This window comes from Cervus canadensis, chromosome 29, assembly GCF_019320065.1.
Source record: "Cervus canadensis isolate Bull #8, Minnesota chromosome 29, ASM1932006v1, whole genome shotgun sequence".
NCBI classification, from domain to species: Eukaryota; Metazoa; Chordata; class Mammalia; order Artiodactyla; family Cervidae; genus Cervus; species Cervus canadensis.
This window is the reverse complement of record NC_057414.1, coordinates 41,218,055-41,239,716: the sequence shown is the minus strand read 5'-3', so window position 1 is coordinate 41,239,716 and position 21,662 is coordinate 41,218,055. Positions and strand designations below refer to the sequence as shown.

At 58.3% G+C, this 21,662-nt stretch overlaps 2 protein-coding genes across 2 annotated transcripts; both read left to right on the top strand.

The window, feature by feature from the left end:
* Positions 1-153: 153 nt before the first annotated feature.
* MAP3K11 (mitogen-activated protein kinase kinase kinase 11) lies at positions 154-17,172 on the top strand. The gene is made up of 10 exons (XM_043451382.1): positions 154-1,858; positions 6,869-7,049; positions 7,239-7,387; positions 7,502-7,677; positions 7,805-8,048; positions 8,540-8,653; positions 9,534-9,669; positions 9,763-9,854; positions 15,364-15,783; positions 16,357-17,172. The coding sequence occupies exons 1-10, from the start codon at positions 1,120-1,122 to the stop codon at positions 16,692-16,694; spliced, it is 2,589 nt and encodes an 862-aa protein (XP_043307317.1). The 5' UTR covers positions 154-1,119; the 3' UTR covers positions 16,695-17,172.
* A 137-nt stretch (positions 17,173-17,309) lies between these two features.
* KCNK7 (potassium two pore domain channel subfamily K member 7) lies at positions 17,310-21,448 on the top strand. The gene is made up of 3 exons (XM_043451386.1): positions 17,310-18,995; positions 20,468-20,866; positions 21,089-21,448. Exons 1-3 carry the CDS (start codon positions 18,677-18,679, stop codon positions 21,292-21,294), a joined length of 924 nt encoding a protein of 307 aa, XP_043307321.1. The 5' UTR covers positions 17,310-18,676; the 3' UTR covers positions 21,295-21,448.
* Positions 21,449-21,662: the final 214 nt, after the last annotated feature.

Below are 21,662 nucleotides of genomic sequence, written 5' to 3'. Positions count from 1 at the left end.
GGCTATTCTGAATCCAGTCACTGCGCACATTTCAGGACCACAGTCTCAGGTTTCCGCCCCTTCATGGGGAAGAGGAATAAATAAGTGGTTTCCCAGGTGAGGGAAAGGAGGACCTGACAACTCGTTCCAAGAGCTCGAGGTGCAGCCAGTTCCGTCCTCCTCGTCTTAACCCGCCCCCCCCCACCACGGCCCATCCCACTAGGTCTGCAAAGCTGAGCTTCTGGCCCCAATTTCAGATGCAAAGAGAATGAGGCGCAGAGAGGATGGATCACACAGCCCTGCAGCTTCGGAGCCAAGACCAAACTCGGGTTTGTCCCCTTCCCAAGCCAGGTTCTTTGCCCGAGTTTTCCTGATGCGGATGTAGAGGGGAGAGATGGCCCGTCGTTAGCAGAAACCAACTCGACCCTGAACCTGCTGTCATGGGAGGTGGGGGCTACCCTTCCCCTCCGTCGGCCTCTCATTGCCCGCCTACCCGGGAACTCCCCGGCCCAGTTGCCCCGCAGCCTCTGGGAGGGGAGCGGTGCTACCCGCCCGCGTCATCTGATGCTGTTTCCTGCGGGAGGGAGAACAGCGGAAAAAAGTGAAACTCCACCCTCCACCTCTGCCTCCCGCCCCCGGGGCCAAAGTACAAAGGGAGGAGGAAGAAGGGAACGGGGTTGGAGCCATCGGGTCGAGAGAGCCCAGCCAGGAAGAGACAGCTAGCCTCAACAAGAGACACTCCAGCCACCCCCTTCGCAAGGAGACCCAACCAGAGTCCAGGCGCTGCCCCTTGCTGGCCCCACCTTACACTTCGCGGGGTGCTGGAGCCAGGCTCCCAGGACTGCTCCAGACTGAGGGACGCCGGGGCCCCTCTGTGCTGGCCATGGTGAGACACCGGAGGCCCCGGGGGCCCACCCCCCAAGCCTGACCACACTGCCCTGGGTGGCCTTCCTCCGGAAGCCCGAGATGCAGGGGGCCGGGAGGCGACACTCCTGGATCCCCAGAGAGGCGTGGGTCTGGGGCTGAGGGCCAGGGCCCGGATGCCCAGGTTCCGGGACTAGGGCCTCGACGGTCAGCAGGGGTGGGGACCAGGGGCACCCAGGGAAGGTCCCCCACACCCACCAACGCCAGCTCCCAGCCATGGAGCCCTTGAAGAACCTCTTCCTCAAGAGCCCACTGGGGTCATGGAACAGCGGAGGCAGTGGGGGCAGCGGGGGCGGCGGCGGAGGTTGGCCAGAGGGGTCCCCGAAGGCGGCAGCTTATGCTAACCCTGTGTGGACAGCCCTGTTTGACTACGAGCCCAGCGGGCAGGACGAGCTGGCCCTGCGGAAGGGCGACCGTGTGGAGGTGCTATCCCGGGATGCAGCTATCTCAGGCGATGAGGGCTGGTGGGCGGGCCAGGTGGGCGGCCAGGTGGGCATCTTTCCGTCCAACTATGTGTCTCGGGGCGGCGGTCCGCCCCCCTGCGAGATGGCCAGCTTCCAGGAGCTGCGGCTGGAGGAGGTGATTGGCATCGGTGGCTTCGGCAAGGTCTACCGGGGCAGCTGGCGGGGCGAGCTGGTGGCTGTGAAGGCTGCTCGCCAGGACCCCGACGAGGACATCAGTGTGACAGCTGAGAGTGTGCGACAGGAGGCCCGGCTTTTCGCCATGCTGGCGCACCCCAACATCATTGCCCTCAAGGCCGTGTGCCTGGAGGAGCCCAACCTGTGCCTGGTGATGGAGTACGCTGCCGGTGGGCCCCTCAGCCGTGCCCTGGCTGGCCGGCGTGTGCCCCCCCATGTGCTCGTCAACTGGGCTGTGCAAATTGCCCGTGGGATGCACTACCTGCACTGCGAGGCCCTGGTGCCTGTCATCCACCGAGACCTCAAGTCCAACAACAGTGAGTTTTGGGGAGCATGGTTGGAGGGTGGCATGGCCTGAGCGCACACCTACTGCCAGCTCGCAGCTGAGCCTACCTGGGGATCTACTAGAGGCAGGAGCTACTGTTCTAGGAGCATCTCAGTTGACCAGGGGTGCCCCTGGGCTCACACTAGCCCCAAAGCAAGAGTCCCAGGCACCCAAGAGCCCTTTATGCCCCAGCCCCAGGAGGCAGCTTTGACCCCAGCTCACAGGTGCCGAGTTAAAAAATTGGAATCTCTCAGGAGGACCGTAAGCAACCTGCCTAACCATGGCTACTACCTCAAGGAAAGGTGTGCTGGATCCTGGCACCTCTCATCTTCAGGGAGTGCCCACTTGTCCTGCGGGTGCCTCCTCTCTCCTCCACTTGTGGTGGGTATTTCCTCCAGAATAGACATCGCAAAGGGAAAAGCCCCTCCCTGCTTCCCCACCCCGTGGTGGTCAAAGCTGGGGCCAGGGACGGAACTCTAACCCTACTCCTTTCCCTGGCTGCACTCTCTCTAGCTGGTTATTTCAACTCAGAGCTTCGATTTCACTCTGTAAAAAGGGAGTGATTGGGAGGATGAAAGGGCTTAATCATTGGGCACCCGATGCCCGGCATGCGGTGGGTCGTCAGCCATGGGTGTGGATGTTTGAAGGCTGGATCGCCAGGAGGGCTTTGCCTGGAATCAGCATTTGGAGTGGGCGTGGCAGGGTAAGAAGACTTGAGGCACTCTGTCTCCAGCCATTTCAGGTCCTACGCACGGCCCAGCACGGGCCTGAGAGAAGCAAGTGACAGGTTCAGAGGGCTTCCTGAAGCAGGCAAGCTTCACACCTGGCCCAGAGCAGGGCATGTTCAGAGAGGCACCCAGTTGGATGTCCTGGCAGGGCCTGATGAGAGCAAAGTCAAGGAGGCAGCACCCAGCACGGTGGTAGGGATGTGGGTGGGCCTGCTGGGGCCCAAGGTGCAGACTGACAAGCAAGAGGAGGGGCCGACAGGGCCACTGGAGAACCACGGGTCGCCCGTGGAGGGGTGAGCGTGGATATTTGGAGCCTCCTGGCCTGGGCTGACCATGGATCAGAGGCTTGTGGGGAGCAGAACAACAGGGCTCAGTGATACCCAAGTCTTTTCCAGGGCTGGAGGGGCCTCAGGAGGTCTGCCAGCCACCCCACCCACTCCTCTCATCCACAGTAGGGTGCAGGTCCCAGTGCTCAGCTGCGCTGCTGAGCCCCAGCCATCTAGGGACCCTCACTCCCTGCCCCAGCCTGAGGGGGATTCCCCGAAGGCCTGGGGGGAGGGGACTCCAGTCTTCTGTTTTTCCTCCAGTTTTCTTTCCAGAAAAAATGGAACAATAGCCCAGGCCCCTGCTCCCCACCCTCCCCACCGCTTCCTGCGTTTCCTGCTGCCCCTGAGCCGGCTTCCTGCCCCTGCTCCAGTCTCTGCTCTCTCCCCAGCCCAGCTGCCTGCAGGGGAGGAAAGAGTTGGGGGTGGGGGGTTTGTGGGAGAGGAAGGAGCCAGGGATGGCACCCCCACTCCCCCCAGTTCCCTGCCTTCCTCCCTGAGTCTGGGTGGTGGCGAAGGGCAGGAAGGGTGCCCTCAGCCTCCCTGAGCCTGGGCTCCCACCTCACAGACCCCAGTTCTAGGCCCGGGGTGCTGTCTGCGGCATTGTGGGGGGGGAGTCCCTGGGCTGGGGGGGCGCGGGCAGGAAACAATGGCGTGATTTTCCTGGACAATGGGGGCCTTGTGAGGAAGCCTGGCGGGGAGAGGAGGGGGAATTCTCCAGGCCCACGAGTCACAGGACTGACCAGCCAGCCCGGCCTGGGCCTGACCTCCCCCAATTCTCCCCCAAAGGACCCCCCCCCCCCCGCCATTGGAGACCTGGGCCAGGCCTTCCAGAAAGGAGAAGTAGGGACCATGGGAGGGAAGCGGAAGAGGTGTGAGCTGCCGAGGCAACTCCCGGGCTCCCCAGAGGCAGTCTAGGGAGGGGGCTGGGGGCCAGGTCCCTTTTCAGAGCCAGGGAGCCCTAAGAGGGTGCTGGGAGGGGGATCTCTAGCCCCTTCTCTGAGTGACCCCTGATGACCCCATCCCCAAGGTCTACATCAGACACTAGAAGAGCAGCTTGGGTTGGAACAAGTTCAAGACCGTTGGAGAAAAGCAGGGACACGGAGGGGAGGCTAAGGCTTCACAGATGTCAGGTTAACTGGGGATGGGGGTGGCAGAAAAGTCACCAGTACAGAGGAGTCCTGAGACTCTGAGTGGGTTCCCACCCCTGTCTGGGCTTCAGATGACCTGACTGAAAAAGGGAGGCTGGCCTCCCAGCTTGAGATACTGGTGCAGAAAGTGCTTCACCAGCCCGTGAGGTACCACGGGTGGCTAGAGACCTGACGGAGAAGTAGCAGGGGTTGGTCTTCAAGAGGATGTGTGGGTCCTGGCACCAGAGGAGGTGGGAGTCCCTTCCCAACCCCAGCACATGGACCCCCTTTGCCTGGTCCCTCTCCAGCCACCTGCCCCAGCCTGCTGCGGTTCTTGTTTGGAACGGATATTCACAGGGCTTACTAAATGGGCCCGTTCTGACACTCCAGCAGCCAGGCCAGAGGCTGTTGTGAAGCTGGGAATAAGATGTGGTAGCAGATGGAGAGAAGAGTCAACTTGAGATTCACGGCAGCATCTTTGGAACAACCGTCAGATCCTTGTGTGAAAGCTTTAAAAAGGGTGGTCTTGTTTAATATTCATGATGATCCTCTGGCTTTTGTTGTCATCCTCAGCTTTAACTGTTCAGGAGTCAGCCCCAGTTTGGCTCAGAGGAGAGGGTAGGTTGCAGGACCATTCTCTGAATTTGGAGACAGGGCAGGAAGATTTGCCAGGCGCGGTGGAAGGACGTAGGTGGTTGTTGAGGGCATGGAGACCAGGTGGGGTGACAGCTGGGCAGCTGGACCCACTTCTGAATGAGGGCTCCACATACAGGAGATGCCAATGAGGAGGGGGCAGCTGGCACCTGGGAGAGGCCAGGACAGCCCGGAGGCAGTAGGCCGAGGTCAAGGGGAGGCCAGGCTCTGAGAAACACCGGCATTGAAAAGGCTAAGGGTGGGGAGGCCTGAAGGAAACAGCACAAGCAGCCAGAGGCCCTGGGAGCCAAGGACAGCAGGGAGGGGCTGAGCAGCAGTGCCAGATGCCCCCATGAGGCCCAGGGAGCTTGGCCAGCAGCAGGATCAGGAGTTGTGGCTTTAGGCCTAAAAAAGTGAATACCCTGGTCGTGCCGCCACCTCTGAGAAGTCTTCCCTGACTCATCTGTATGAGGTGCCTGTCTCCTCTGCCCCAACCCCAGTACCCTGTGCTGCCCCCTCTGTGGTGCTGTCACCCTGGGCAGGATTGCTGAGAGGTATGCCCTGAAATGGCAGCCCACTCGTGTTCTTGCCTGGAAAATCCCAAGGACGGAGGAGCCTGGTGGGCTGCCATCTATGGGGTCTCACAGAGTCGGACACGACTGAAGTGACTTAGCAGCAGTGCCCTGAAAGGATATGTGTTCAGAAATGTCGTTGGCTTCGATGTCCCTTCTGTATAGTACAGTTGACTATAACCAGAAAAGTAGAGTCCTCTTCAGACCCTCAAAGATTCTCTGACTTTGCCTTCCTTTTTCCCCTTTAAAACCTCTCTCCTTTGAGCCATGCTTGTCCTGGTGAGACATTTGCAAGTTGCTGGCTTTCTTGTGTGTCCAGGGTTTGGTGGCCCCATGAGGGACAAAGCCATGAGCCTTGCCGTGTCCATCCACTCCTACATTTGTCCCAAACTCCTTTCTAGTCAACAACCACCCTTAGACCTCTTCGTCTCTCACATCTAGCCGCATCAGTGGATATCTTTTGGAGTCTTTCTCTCTTCTGGAAATGGCTGTGCTAGCCACAGTGGGACATGGGCACCAGGGGTCTATAGTGCCCGCTGGGCTTCCTTTCTCAACAGGCAGTTCCCTCCTGCTCCACACCCCCAGGGAGGTTCTAAATCACACTCTTGCCTCGACAAAATGGCAACACACAGGTTTCTTTTGAAATCAAAGTCACGAATGCTGAGAGGCTGCCATATTGCCCATTTCTGTTCTGTGCAGGGTTAGGGGAAAGTTAGAGCACTGGCTCTGGAACCACGCATACCAGGTTGTGTGTGATACCTGCTTTGTTTGCTTATGACCTTGGTTAAGTCAAATTGTTGCTCAGTTTCCTCTTCTGCAAAATGAGGATAATGATGTCTTTGTTGTTGCTGTTTAGTTGCTAAGTTGTGTCTAACCCTCTGCAAGCCCAAGGGTTAGAGCCCACCAGGCTCCTCTGTTCATGGGATTGAACCCCCAACATCGCCTAGCTGAGGCCAACTCCTCACTCTGGTCTCAGCTTAAATGGCACTTCCTCTGGGAAATCTTCCCAAATCTTACAATTTACTTATTTATTTATTTATTTATTTACTGGCTGAGCCAAGGGCATGTGGGACCAGCGATCGAACCTGTGTCCCCTGCAGTGGAAGTTTGGAGTCCTAATTACTGAAGTGAACTGTTAGTCACTAAATCGTGTCTGACCCTCTGCAACACCAAGGACTGAAGCCCATCAGGCTCCTCTATCCATGGGGTTTTCCAGGCAAAAATACTGGAGTGGGTTGCCATTTCCTTCTCCAGGGGATCTTCCCAACCCACAGATCGAACCTGTGTCTCCTGCATTGGCAGGTGAATTCTTTACCACTGAGCCACCAGGCAATCCCATGATGTTTACTTCACAGATTTGTGTGTGTGTGTGTGTGCTAACACAGTATAAATGCCTAACCTCTAGGAGCCCCTTGATAAATATGTCCCAGCCTTGTGTTTATTGTCTCATTCTATCCCAACCCCAGATATGAGCTCTCCAGGGCAAGGTTGAGACCAAGTCACCTCAGTGCCCCCAGTACCTAGCCAGGATGTCTGTCAGATGACAGTTTGCTCCCAGCTCCTCCCCTGTCCCCACCACCTGAGCCTGGAACCACAGTCCAGCCTCTCTTCCCCAGTTCTGCTGCTGCAGCCTATTGAAGGTGATGACATGGAGCACAAGACCCTGAAGATCACTGACTTCGGCCTGGCCCGTGAGTGGCACAAAACCACGCAAATGAGTGCTGCGGGCACCTATGCCTGGATGGCTCCTGAGGTTATCAAGGCCTCCACCTTCTCCAAAGGCAGCGATGTCTGGAGGTGCGGCTGGGTGGAGTCTGGACAGATATGGGGCCGCGGGGGTGGGAGAGGTGGCAGGCAAAATCTAGGGCTGGATGGATAAGCAGAGGCCAGGGGAGGGACATAGACCACTTAGCTCTTGGTTGCTTTGGGGTGAAATGGCAATGAATGAGTCGAGGAGGGAACACAAACCCTTTGTCTCACCTACAGCTTTGGGGTGCTGCTGTGGGAACTGCTGACTGGGGAGGTACCCTATCGTGGCATCGACTGCCTTGCTGTAGCCTATGGTGTGGCCGTGAACAAGCTCACACTGCCCATTCCATCCACCTGCCCGGAGCCCTTCGCACAGCTCATGGCAGGTAAGGGGATGGGACAGGAGGGTGAAGGGTAGAGCTCCTTGACCCAACAGGACATATCCATTCACAGACCCCTTCCCCTGTTTCCCCCCCTCCGCCCCCACTTCGTTTCCCTAGACTGCTGGGCGCAGGACCCCCACCGCAGGCCCGACTTCGCCTCCATCCTTAAGCAGTTGGAGGCGCTGGAGGCGCAGGTGCTACGGGAAATGCCGCGGGACTCTTTCCATTCCATGCAGGAAGGCTGGAAGCGCGAGATCCAAGGGCTTTTCGACGAGCTGCGGGCCAAAGAAAAGGTGGGAGGAGTCGCGGTCCCAGAGTTGGGAGGAGACGCCGGGAAGGGACGTCTCGCGGAGGGTGGGGATGAGCGCCTGGGACCGGTGTACCCGCTTGACGCCACCGCCTTGGCTGTCCTGGGCACAGGAACTACTGAGCCGCGAGGAGGAGCTGACCCGCGCGGCGCGTGAGCAGCGCTCACAGGCAGAGCAGCTGCGGCGGCGCGAGCACCTGCTGGCTCAGTGGGAGCTGGAGGTGTTTGAACGAGAGTTGACGCTGTTACTGCAGCAAGTCGATCGCGAGCGGCCGCACGTTCGCCGCCGACGCGGAACCTTCAAGCGCAGCAAACTCCGCGCGCGCGACGGCGGGGAGCGTATCAGCATGCCACTCGGTAAGGGGCGGGGCCCCAAGCGCGCCGCCCGCCATTGGCTTCGCGGGCGGTGGGGCGGGGCCAGGCGGGTGGCTGACCGCGCTGGGATTGGCCTAGGGTGTCGGTGGGTGGGCCTGTGAGCGTAGGCTGGAAGGGGGTGGGACCAGGAGTGTGTTTTTGTCTGTGGGCGGGTTCTGGCGGGAATATTTGCATGTCGGCCTGGGAGTGGCTGCGGCCGGGAAGGGGCGGGGCTCATGAATGTTCTGGGAAGGCCTAGAGCGCCGGTTGGGCACTCTCCGACTTCGCCGCGCTCCCAGGGGTTGGGGATTTCCTTAACGAGAGCCAGGGGCTCAGGAAGCCAGTGAGGCCGGCCCCAGTCACCTAGCCTTCGTGCTAGACCGGGTTCCAGCACTGCCTGCGTGGCCTCGGCACTGCCGAGGGGCCCTGCGAGTTAGGATCCTGTCTCTTCTTCACCACAAACCTGCACCCTGCTTCCCTCCCCACAACCCTAGACTTCAAACACCGCATCACCGTGCAGGCCTCGCCTGGCCTGGACAGGAGGAGGAACGTCTTCGAGGTCGGGGCTGGGGACTCTCCCACCTTCCCCCGGTTCCGGGCCATCCAGTGTAAGCAACTTCTCTTGCCCACGTCCTTCTCCCCAGATCTTACCCTTTTGTTAAACCTTATCCTTGGAAGTGGATCCCTCGCACTGTCTCCTCCTCTTCTCCCTGCTCCCAGGCTCCCTCCCCATCCATCTAAACTGGTATCTCTAAGTTCACCAAGCAGCAGTCATTTTACTTTTTTTTTCTAACAATTGTATGATGCTATGTACCATTCACTTTCCTAAGTGCTTTGCTAATATTAGGGTGTCACTGGTGACTCAGAGCGTAAAAAGAATCTGCCGACAATGCAGGAGGCCCAGGTTCGATCCCTGAATTGGGAAGATCCCCTGGAGAAGGGAATGGCAACCCACTCCAGTATTTTCACCTGAAGAATCCCATGGACAGAGGAGCCTGATGGGTTACCATGGGGTCACAAAGAGTCAGACACGACTGAGTGACTAACAGTTGCTAATATTAATTCCTCACAATGACCCTGTGAGGTAAATATCTTTACTATTACCTAGGTTTTACTGATGAGAAAAGTGAAAGAAGTAACTGCCTAACACTGCATAGCTGATAAGTGGCAGGGTCAGAATTCAGACCCACACAGTCTGCTGCAGTGTCTGTGCTAACTCCTAAGCAGCAAATGCCAGCTGAAGGACTAGAGATGCCCCGCTGCCAGTCCCAGGACACACACTCACCTACCGCACCCCAGTTCTGTGCGATTTCTCTGTAAGCCCAAAGCTTACCACGGGAATGGGATGGGGCCCAGCCTGACTATCCGCTCCCCATCCTCCAAGAAGTTGCCCCTGGAGCCCAGTTCTTACGATGGGAGGGCAAGGATCAGGGTCCTTGATCTTGACTCAGACTCCTTCGGTTCCCCCCTTCACCCCACCCACCACAGTGGAGCCTGCAGAACCAGGCCAGGCGTGGGGCCGACAGTCCCCGAGACGTCTAGAGGACTCAAGCAATGGAGAGCGCCGAGCATGCTGGGCCTGGGGTCCCAGCTCCCCCAAGCCTGGAGAAGCCCAGAACGGGAGGTGAGTGCCTGACTGCCACCTACCCAGCGGCTCCTGCCTCCCAACAGTCCTGAGATTCACGAAGCACAACTCCCCTTCTCATCCCCTCACCAGGAGAAGGTCCCGCATGGACGAAGCCACGTGGTACCTGGATTCAGATGACTCATCCCCACTAGGATCTCCTTCCACACCCCCAATGCTCAATGGTGAGTGGCCTTGTCTGCCCCCAGCCAAATGTTGCTGCACTCCTGTGGGTACTATGGCAAGGCAGGCCATTGCTAGAACCCAGGTCTGACCTATAAGCCCACAGCTGAGGGGGATCCCGCCTAGGCCTCAGGGGGCCCAGAGTGGTCCCATTGTGCAGGGCTGGCCTGCAAGCAGGCTCTTGCCTGGGCCTGCATCAGCTGCTGTGCCCTCAGCAAGCTCTAGGGAGGGAAGGAAGACAAGGAACACTGCCCCCTGTTTGGGACCCAAAGGAAGCTGGACGCAGAGAGGGGAAGGAAATTGTGCATGTGGGGTGGAGTTAGAAAAGTGGCTACCGCTCTGTGCTTCTCAGAGTCCTTTTTGGGGAGCTTGGAGATGGAAAAGAGGATAAGAAAGCTGAACGTGTGGGTATCCAGGGCCCCCTCACTGCATCTGGGGCAGTTCTGGGCTCTTCTGTTTTCCATAATGGCAACAGCACTTACTGTGTATCAGGTATTCCATTTAAGCAAAAACCCATGAGGGGTTATTATACCCATCTGAGAAATGAGAAAACTGAGGCTCTGAGACATAAAGTAATCTACCTAAATCCCCCAGGTAAGGATCTGAACCCAGGAAAATGTTGACACATGCTTATAGTGAGCTTCCCCAGAAGCTTTCACTTAAAGGAGTTTCTCACCTACAAGCTACTTGGGAAGCTAGGGGGTCAGCAGAAAGCAGGGATCCTGGGTCAGAGGGGCAAGGCTCATCTCAGCACTGCCCAGCATTGGCAGGGACTAGAAAGTTGCAGCCTCCCTTGCCCAAGGGTCCTTTTACAGCCCCCAGCTGCACCTGCTTCTCAAAGCCAGAATATAGGACCTGACTTAGCTGTCATCAGACCAGAGTCCTATTTAGCAAACAAGTTAGACTCACTCCTCTCACCCCACCCAATGCATCACCTCCACTATTACCTAAGCTAGGATTCACAGTAATAACATCAGCAAACATTTATTGGGTTCCTCCTGTGTGCCATTTTATAGAGGAGAAAACTGAGGCACAGAGAGGTAAAGTGATTTGAAGTAGGACACACAGCAGAACAGGGATTTGAACCCAGGGCTTCCCTTGTGGTTCAGCTGGTAAGGAATTCACCTGCAATGCGGGAGACCTGGGTTTGATCCCTGGGTTGGGGAAGTCCCCTGGAAAAGGGAAAGGCTACCCACTCCAGTATTCTTTCCTGGAGAATTCCATGGACTGTATAGTCCATGGGGTCACAAAACTTTCACTGACTCCAGAGGCAGGGCCCTGGACCCCTATCTGCCATGCCACTTCTTGCTTCAGCAGTTGCATTGCCCCAAGCGGGCTGTGCTACAGGGACTGAACTGAGAATTGGAAGGCCAAGGGGGCTGCTTGGAGTCACCTGCTCTAGAATGCCCCAGGCCAGAAGGCTCATTGGAGAACATGGGATCCTGTCGAGCTGGATGTGCAGGTGGAAGCAGCCCCTGACCATGGTCTACAGATCCCTTCAGATCCCTTTGGCCTTATCTTCCCTGGGCTCCCAGGAGCAGGGACCTCATCTTTCTCCAGCTTGCCCCCTTACCTGAAAGGGTATCACTTGTCCCAGCCCAGCTGCTAGCTGAGCATCTGTTTCCACTTGTGCAAGCCCTCATCCAGCTGTCTTTGCCCACTCACAAGTGAGTGATCTTGACCTCCCAACCACCTAGAGAGTCAAAAACCTAGCTAAGAATCAAAAATGTCCCTGAGAGATTGTCCCAGGCGTTAGCCACACCACTGGGGACTCGCATCTCCTACCCCCTCTCCCTGCCTGGGTGTGCTGGCCCCTGGGAAACTGGTTGTAATGGATTGGTGGGCACGGTCTTCCAGCAACTGCCCCATGAAGCATTTTCCTTGGAGCCACCAACTACCACATGGCCATGTCCTTTCCATGAGGCCCTGTAGAAGTGATTTCACCTTCATCTCTGAGTCAAGAATGGTTTTTCTGCTTTCTCCATAACAACAGGGTTGTCACCTCTTACTGCCAGGGAATTTAGAGGTAAATTAAAATCATTGCCAAGTTACCTGGGGCAAGTTTCTGACTTTTGGGAACCTCAGTTTCTCAGGATATCAACTTCAGTAACTTCTTTCCATTCTTACTTGGTGTGCTGATCTCCAGCTTCACTTTCTTCCATTTTTCTTGCTTGTTTTATACATATTTTTCCCCTGTTCTGTTTTAAACTCACTGTAAATGATCAGTTTCTTCACCTGTAAAGTAGGGGAACAGTGATCACCTTATGTGCTTGTCACAGGGATTCTAAGAATGGAGTCTTCCATCAAACATGTACTGACACATATAATGAGCCAGGCATCATTGTGCTAGAGATCAGCAGTGCCTTGACCTCTGGGCAGGCCTGGTCTGGTGGAGGAGGCAGACTCAGAAACAAACAAGCGCAGTAGAGAGTAGCATGTGGTAGGCTGAAGGACTGTACAAGGCATAGCATGAGCAAGAACTGCATAGGTTAACAGGGGATTCTGACAAAGCTGCTACTTTATTTTTTAAACTTTTTGTTTTTTTTGTTTTTTTTTTTTAACTTTTTTTTTTGGTTGCACTGGGTCATCATTGTGGCACACGGGCTTCTCTCATTGTGGTGTGCAGGCTTAGTTGACCTGCAGCATGTGGGATCTTAGTTCCTCCGCCGGGGATCAAACCCCCATCCCCTACGTTGGAAGGCAGATTCTTAATCACTGGATTACCAGGGAAGTCCCTGGCAAAGCTGCTAAAAGAGGAAAAAGCTCTTGTTTTCCTCTCCATTCTATTGCTTCACTTCTGACACCATACATGTGGAGTTTTTCCCACACTGGCCATTTCTGGGACACCAGCTGGACGTCTTACAATCCAGTCCAGTTCTGACACCGTCTACCTGGAGTTAGCGTCAGACCCCACGGGTTAAGGGTTCAGGCCCACAAGACAGCTCCTCTGCACTGCAGACACCAGTCCAGGTTATCACCTGTGCTCCTCACCAGCCAGTTCTACATCGGAGGTTCCCACGACCCCCCTCCTCATATTTGATAATTTCCTTGAAGAGCTCACAGAACTCAGGAAAACCATCTACTTACTAGACTACCAGATTATTTTATTTTATTTATTTATTTTTTTAATGGCACAGCACTTTTTATTTTCTTTAATCAGAAAAATATGTCCCATGTTTCTGGGAGGGAGACCAGGTATCTGCAGGCCCTGCTCTGGGTGTCAGGGTCTTCACAACCAAGCAGGGAGGAAGGCTTGGGCCTGGAAACCGGGGTGGGGTGGGGTGTGAGGGGCAGGGTGTGTGTCTGTGGCCTCCAGGAACCAGGTCACTGCTACAAGTGGCCATCACAACCGCGTGAGACGAGCGCACACAGCACTGAGCCCTGGTGGCCGACGCTGCTCTCCCACCTGTGCCGGGACTCCAGGGGCAAAGGGTGGATGACCCTTGAGTGCAGACGTGGGTCTGGTGGCGGGGTGGGGGGAGATTATTTTAAAGGATACAGGTCAAGGGCATCCGGATGGAAGAGGTGTGGAGGGCAGGGTATGTGGGAGGGGCACACAGCTTCCATGCCCCCTCTAGGCACACGCCTCTGCTGGTTCACCAACCCAGTTCTCCAAACCCTTTGGCTGGGTTTTTAAGGAGGCTTCATTACGTGGATGTGATTGACTGATTAAATCATTGGCCATTGGTGATAGGAGTCAATCTCCAGCCCCTCTCCTACCCTGATGCAGGTAGAGGCCGAAAGTTCCAACCCTCTAATCACAGAGTTCGTTCCCCCGGCAGACCCCATCCTCCAACAATGACTGCATCAGGGACTTCCCTGGTGGCCCAGTGGTTAAGACTCTATGCTCCTAATGCAGGGGTTACAGGTTTGATCCCTGGTCAGGGAACCAAGATCCCTCATGCTGCACAGGGCTGCCAAAATAAAAAGACCACATCAATATGAACTCAGATATGGAAATTCCAAGGGTTTGGGGAGTTCTGTACCAGGAATGAGATGAAAACCAAATAGGTACTTTTTTTATAAACCACAGTGTCACAGCTTCATAGAAGCTGTGATCTCTCAGCTGGGTCTTAAATGGTAAGTAAGCCATTACTGAGCATGAGGTGGGAAAGGTATGCTGAGTGGAGGGAACAGTGTGTGTGTTCAACCGTGGGGCTTACCAGACCTAAGGAAGAGGGATCCTGGTTGAAATTCATTGAAGGAGTTGAGAGCCAGGGACTCACAGGCCTGAAACAGCAGGCTGGGGCCAGTTCAGGAAGGATCTGGAAGTTGGGGGGGGGGGGGCGGTTTAAGCAGAGACTTGTCTTTAGCAGGTTTGCATTTTAGAAGGCAGTGGCCACTGTGGGGGTGGGGGGCGTGGCGGGGGGTAGGAGATAAGAGAGAGATGGGGCGGGAGTCGGGGGTGGAATTCCCTGGCTTTCTGGTGGTTAAGGACTTCCATGTTCTCACTGTTGAGGGCCCAGGTTAAATCCCTGGTGAGGGAACTAAGATCACACAAGCCTTGGGGCCAAAAGAGAGAGAGATGAGGTAAGGGTAGTGGCTGAGGACCGACCCCAAGCAAAGTTCTGGTTCACTGCAGAAGCTCACATTTTCCCCAGCTTTGCATTTCTTCCTCTGGACCCGCACCCCCCCCCCGCCCCCCCAGCACTGCTCCATGCCAGGCAGGCCCAAGGAAGACAGAGAGGCTCTGAAAGCCCAAGCAAGGAGCTTAGGCTTTCTTCTAGCAGCCCTGGAGAGCCATGGCAGGTTCTAGAGCTGAGGAGGACTTGACAGAATTGGGGTTTGTGGGGGGCCATCACAGGCTGCCCTACCTTCTCGATGCCTGGTTCTCCAGACCCACCCATTTGGTCTAGAATAGAGTCAGATTAACCCTAGGTCCACAGGTTAGGACACATGTCCTTTAATCCAGGACAGGGTAGCCTTAGCTAAGCCTGGGAACCCCTGGGGCATGAGGCTGAGACAACGTAATGCCCCTAAATCACTCAGCTCAGGCCTGACACAAACAACTGACCTCTCTGAGCCTCATCTCCTCATTTCTGGAACAGGGACAGTGTTGTGTCCCTTTAGGGCTGTTGTGTAGATTGGTATTGGCCTGTGTGCCTTATACAGGTTACCACTGGAGGCCGGAGCAGGCAAGTAGAAGGACCAGGGCTGCCCAGCCAGGGAGGAGATGGGCACCGCACGGGTCCCAGCTGTGACCCTGGCCCCTGCAGATATCTTTCCCTGCCTGTTGAGGGCACTGAGGTGGGCCCTGCTTTAGCTTGAACTTGCTTCTTGGTGGACCCCGGGCCTTCCCTCCAGCCAGCCCTCCTTTTGTGGGCTCCAGGGCACCTGGCTTAGCTCCCGCTGCTTTCAAAGGTTGCACTGCCCTCCTCCACCCCCAACACTTACGAAAGGTCAGGAAAGGGGTGCCGGGGGAGGACTTGGGCTGGGGGAGTCAGGGGAGCAGAAGTCAACCCTTGCTCCAGAGCTGCCCGAAGTCGGCCTAACCTGTGTACCCACTGCCAGGTAACCTCCCGCGGCCGAGCCCGGAGCCCGAGGAGCCCCGGCGGCCGGCCCCCACCGAACGCGGCAGTGGCTCTGGGACGCCCAAGCTGATCCAACGCGCGCTACTGCGCGGCACCGCCCTGCTCGCCTCGCTGGGCCTCGGCCGGGACCTGCAACCCCCGGGGGGCTCGGGCCGAGAGCGCGGGGAGCAGCCCTCGCCAACACCGCCCCGCTCCTCGCTGCCCACCCCGTCCCCTGCCGAGCCACCCCCCTCCCCGCTCATCCGCTTCTCCTCCGAGACGCCCGAAACTCCAGCCTCCCCGCTGAGCCCCGACGCCTCCAGCCCGCCCGCCCCCGCGCCGCCCCTGCTGCTGGAGCTGGGTGTCCCCGCCGCGGGGCAGCCCTCAGCCAAGAGCCGCCGGCGCGAAGAAGAGAGGCGCGGTAAGTGGCCTACTGCCTGGTGACGGGGGAGGAGGGGCTGGTGGGGACCCGCAGGGCCGCAGCTGTCTGCTGGACCTCCAGCTGCGCCCTCGGGGTGATGGGGATACTGCAGGGAACTGAGTTCTATGTTCAGCCTTGGGTGGGCCAGGCCGGTTGTGAAATGATGGAAGTAATAAGGACCACCCTAGCAAACTCCTATTGGCTGTTCACCTGGGCCAGGCACTATTCCTAGTGCTTAAAAGAGATAGTTTCATTCATACGATAACAATGCTATGAACTAGGCATTCCGGTTACCCCCATTTTTTGAGTAACTTCTACGGCACAGAGAGGTCAAGGGACTCCAGGGTCCCACTAGTAAGCTGCTGAGCTGGGTTGATCCAAGGCCTGCTCCAGAGGCCTCCTCACTCTTAATTGCTCAGTTGAGGCACCATGGAGGAGGAAGGGTTGTGGAAGTCATGAGTCCCGGAGCTTACTGTGCCAGGAGGAAACAGGCCCAGAGCAGGGCAGTGACCCCTGGGAACACCCAGGAGCCGGTGACTGCCTGACCTGGGCCCCCTCCTCTTCCTTGAATAGCCAGCGCCGTCTCACCACCACCGGGGATATCACGCTCTGCTCCTGGCACCCCGGGGACCCCGCGCTCGCCGCCTCTGGGCCTTATCAGTCGACCTCGGCCCTCACCCCTCCGCAGCCGCATTGACCCGTGGAGCTTCGTGTCTGCCGGGCCACGGCCTTCGCCCCTGCCCTCGCCACAGCCTGCTCCCCGCCGGGCACCCTGGACCTTGTTCCCAGACTCAGACCCCTTCTGGGACTCTCCGCCTGCCAACCCCTTCCGAGGGGGCCCTCAGGACTGCAGGGCGCAAACCAAAGACGTGGGTGCCCAGGCCCCGTGGGCGCCAGAGGCAGGGCCCTGAGTGGGCCGGCTGCTCCCCCGCGTGCCCACCGCCCTGGAGGAGCCTCAGCATACACTGGAATAGGAGCCAGGCCAGTCTCTCCAGCTGCCTTGGTTTTGCCCAGGGACCCCGCCCCCTTCTGGGGGTCAGGAACACTACACTGCACAGGAAGCCTTCACACTGGATGGGGGGCCTGCACCCCCCACACACACACCTGCCACGGGTGGGTCCCCCGACTTACCCGCCCCACTGGGGCCCGACACTGTACCCAGCTGGTTGGGAGGACCAGGGCCTGTCTCAGGGAATTGCCCCCGGGGGAGGTGCAGGGGAGCGGGGAGGTGCAGGGGAGCAGGGCCGGCCTTAGTGCCTGGGCCCCCCTGCCCTGGGGGTCATCTGGGGCCGGGGCTCTCTGGGTGCCTTCCTGCTGCCCCGGCCAGGGCTGGGGCCGTGGCCTCAGGATCCAATGAAGCCAAATAAACTCCCCAAGCTGTCCCCCCAAGCACAGCCTGTCACCGTTCTTGGAGGTAACTGGGGGATCCTGACCATTCCATCACCCTGGTGACCTCAGGCCCCTAGCAGAATGGCAGGTGGCCTGGGCCGATGCTGGGATGCTCTGGACCACATTTCTCTCCCAGGATCAAGTTCAGTGGATCATCAGGTGTTACAAGGCCCTTCTCAGCCTGATACCCATACACTTTGGCCTTACTCACCTGTTCCCACCCTTGCCAGGCCTTTCCCACCGTTTCAAGTGACTGTTTGCCCTGATTGTTCCTGTTGCAGGGTGGTCCCTGCTTAGCCTCAGGGCCCAGCAATAACACCACCTCCCCTCGGGCTCCTTCCTGGCCATGCTGCGCCCACTCCAGCCAGCTTGCTGAACTCGGGAGCCGACGGTCCTCTGGGAGGCATCTTGGGGGTTTGTCCAGGGTTTGTTTTTATCCTGAGACCTGGACACAGGAGGGGGTCATCCACCCTGACACCTGGTTCCACTCACGCTTCTCTTAAGAAGCCACAGGGGTTCTGCAGACCACCCCTTCCATGCCACGCCTAGGGCAGGGGCCCCCGGGCTCATCCCCCAATGGTTTGTGGGGGTCGTGGTTCAGGCTCCCTCTCCCCCTCCCCTTCGCACTCCCAGGCAGCCAGGTCTACTGTGACTCGTGTTCAGCAGGGCGGGGACTTGGGAGAGCACAAGAGTTTCTCAGGAAGGATTGGGAATGGCGGGAGCCTCACCTCTCCAGGGCGCCCAGCGTCCTCCACACCTGTCCTGCCTGCCCCATCCCAAGTCCCACCATCCCTCTCCCATTCTGCTGCCCAGGCCACCACCTTCTCATCTGGGGTACCTGCCATAGCCCTGTCCACAGGTCCCCATTTTTCTCACCACCCAACCTCCTTCCCACCTGGCCTGGCCTCTTCTCTTCCCCAGCTGAACTGTCGCTCCCCAGAGGAGCTTTTCAGGCGAAGCTCCCCTCCCCCAGAATGGGCTCCCATCATCCAGGGCGTTTCCTTCAGGGAGTCTATGACAATGAGAACTTGCCCTGCCTCCTTGCTAACAGGTTTCTCCTGGGAAGGCCAGGAGGGCAGGGACCTGCCTCTGTCCTCTCCCCTAGTGTCCTCAGGATCTAGGGACCTGCTGACCAGTGAATGGGGTCTGTGACTGGGTGAGCTCGTCCTTGCATGACCCACCACCGTGGGAGGGGGACCTAGTCGATCGCCTTGCCTTCCTCCCACCTGATCCTGACTGCCCACCACTCAACCACCCAGCTCTGGGGACCTGGGTGGAAAACTTGTTGCCCCCAGAAATGGAGGAGTGACCCAGCTCCCTCCCAAACCTGAGCCGCAGCCTCACCCTCCTGGCCCCACTCACCCCAGTTCCATCCCAGGCTTCCTTCCCTCTCCAGCCACCCACGCAGCCCCTCCCCCCAGCCCCACCCTGCCCAGCCCCTCCCAGGTGCCTGTGGTGGAGAGTCGGCTCCCAGGGCACCTCTCACGGGCTCTGGTGGCATAGCATGGGGGCTCTAAGGCCCTGGGCCCGATACGGGCTACTGGCTGTGGCCCACCTGCTGGCCCTGGGGCTTGGGGCCACAGTGCTCCAAGCCCTGGAGGGGCCTCCAGCCCTTCGGCTCCAGGCTAACCTCAGGGCCGAGCTGGCCACCTTCCAAGCAGAGTTCGGGGCCTGCCTGCCACCTGGGGCGCTGGAAGAGCTGCTGGGCACCGCCCTGGTAGCCCAGGCCCATGGGGTTTCCAGCCTGGGCAATGACTCCGAGGCCAGGAACTGGGATCTGCCCTCAGCCCTGCTCTTCACTGCCAGCCTCCTCACCACCACGGGTAAGGCGGCCCGGCGGCCCGGCAGGAAGGCGCTCTCGAGGCCGTCCCTACCTGGGGTCCCTGAGGGTGCAGCCCTCTCCCGGCCCCAAACTGCTAGACAGAACCCAGGCCTCCTTAGGCCTGTCATCAGGGCTGGGGCTCCCCCCACCAACACACCCCAACTGGTGCCTCAACTTCAGGTGCCAGGGGGCGTGGCCCCCTCAGCCCCACCCCGAGGCAGCTGTGAGACCCAGGGGAGGTGCCCAGACCCCACAGGCCTGAGGCAGAGACTGGGGAGCCTGTGCTGTGGGATGGATTCTTGGATGGAGGGAAACGGAGAGAACCCAGGGACCAGCAAACCAGGAGGAGTGTGGGGGGAGGATGTTAGCTAATGAGACGTTAGCCCAGGCAAGAGGGCACAGAGACAGACACAAAGAAATTCCTGGCAGAGGAAATAAGTGTGAAGGCCCAGAGCCCAGGAAGTGGGGGGCTGGGGGTGGGAATGCAGTGCTTGCCCTGTAAAGTGTGTGAAATTCATTTATTTATCTAGGCTGCACTGGGTCTTAGTTGCAACACCCAGGATCTTGGATCTTCATTCTGGTATCTTTAGTTGTGGCACGTGAGGTCCAGTTCCCTGACCAGGAATTGAGCCCGGCCCCCTGCATTGGGAGCACGGGGTCTTAGTCATCAGACCACCACTGAAGTCCTGAATATTTTTTGAAGTCCATTTTCCACCTTCTTTTGGAGAAACTTGGAAACCTACTTGCGCTGAGCCAGAAGCTCCTGTTGGAGAACAGGGCCCACCCTTGGGACAGCGTGCGTGCGTGCTCTCCAGCCCACCCCTGTCCCCACCACTCCCTTTTGGCTCACTTCTGACTCCAGGCATCTGCGTTTTACAGCCCTGGACCAGCTGATCCTGTTCCCCCGGCAGGCCCTGATCTTTCACCTCACCTGCCTTTGCACATACCTTTCCACCCCTGAAAAGCACGCTGCCTCTTTTGCAACCCTCCATGTCTGGTGTCTTGACTGATTTTCCTGTCTGCCTCCCATCTGAACCTGAGCAGACTCAGGTTCCAGCACAGGGCCTGGCACCCAGGGTAACTTGATATGCCTTTGGGGAATAAATGAAAGACTGGGTAACATTTCACCTGCTGAACTGGGAAGTGTGGATCAAAGACAGTCTGAGGAATCTCTCAGGAGGTCAGGCTGCCTCAGGGTAGGATAGAAGCTCTCAGAATTACCCCAGCTACAAGAGGCCTGAGGGGGACTCTTTTCATCCTTTCATGTTCCAGAACATTAAAGAGTGACCCAGAGAGGTTCAGGGACTTGACCAAGACCCCCAGTGAACGAGGGGAAGAGCCCACAAACAGGGCCTGAATAGTTCCGGCCGTGCCGGCCAGCAGAGGGCAGCCTTCTGCAGGAGCGAGGCTCGGGGAAGTGGGCGCCAGCGACCCCACCCTGGTCCTCATTACCCACGGCTCTCTCCCCTCCAGGTTATGGCCACATGGCCCCGCTATCAGCTGGTGGAAAGGCCTTCTGTGTGGCCTACGCGGCCCTGGGGCTGCCGGCCTCCTTAGCCCTTGTGGCTGCCCTGCGCCACTGCCTGGCGCCTCTGCTCAGCCGCCCCGGGGCCTGGGTAGCCGCCCGCTGGCAGCTGACGCCGCCCAGGGCTGCGCTGCTGCAGGCAGTTGCCCTGGGCCTGCTAGTGGTTGGTGTCTTCGTGCTGCTGCCAGCACTGGTGCTGTGGGGTGTGCAGGGCGACTGCAGCCTGCTGGAGGCCATCTACTTCTGCTTCAGCTCCCTCAGCACCATCGGCCTGGGGGACCTGCTGCCGGGCCGCGGCAGTGGCCTGCACCCGGCGCTTTACCACCTCGGCCAGTTTGCGCTTCTGGGTGAGTCCAGCTGCTGAGGAGGATGGGGGGCGGGGGGAGGACAGGCGGGAAGAGGAGCCTGAACTACAACTCCCATAAGCCCCTGGGGGAGGCTGAGCCTCACAGGTTGGAAGGCCCCTGCCCCAGAGCATGGTGCAGTCTTAGTTGGCAGTGGGAAGAGAATTGTGTGGGTGGGAGGTGGGTGGGAGCATGAGAGCTGCCCTAGTAACCTCCCCTCCTCAGGTTACTTGCTCCTGGGGCTCCTGGCCATGCTGCTGACCGTGGAGACCTTCTCGGAGCTGCCCCAGGTCCGTGCCATGGTGAAGTTCTTCGGGTCCAGCGGCCCTGTGAATGCTGAGGACGAAGGTGCCATCCTAGGCCAGGACGAACTGGCTCTGAGCACCATGCCACCCTCAGCGGCGGCCCCAGCACAGGCCCCAGCTTGCTGACAGGTGTCGGTGATGGAGCTGAGCTCCTTTCAGGTGGAGAAGCCTGAGGAGGGAGCCCTGGGGAGTGGCTGGGGAAGCCTCCAGAGGAGGGAAGGGAAGGGGTGGATGTGAGAACCTCAGGAAATAATGTGTTAATAAAAAAACAGGCAACACAGCCGGCTGTTCTCGTCTCTTCTTTCGAAACGGGACTTCCCTACAGCCATCAACAACCCAAGCTCCATCATCCTTTAAAGGCAGAGGTCAGGCCTCTGGTCCCGCCTTGGCTGGCATCTAAAAACCTTCCCACTCTACACAGTCCCAGTGAGGATCGCAGACCGCCTTATCGGCCAAGGCCCCACCCCCTTCCGTCTATTGAAAGCCCGGGTCAC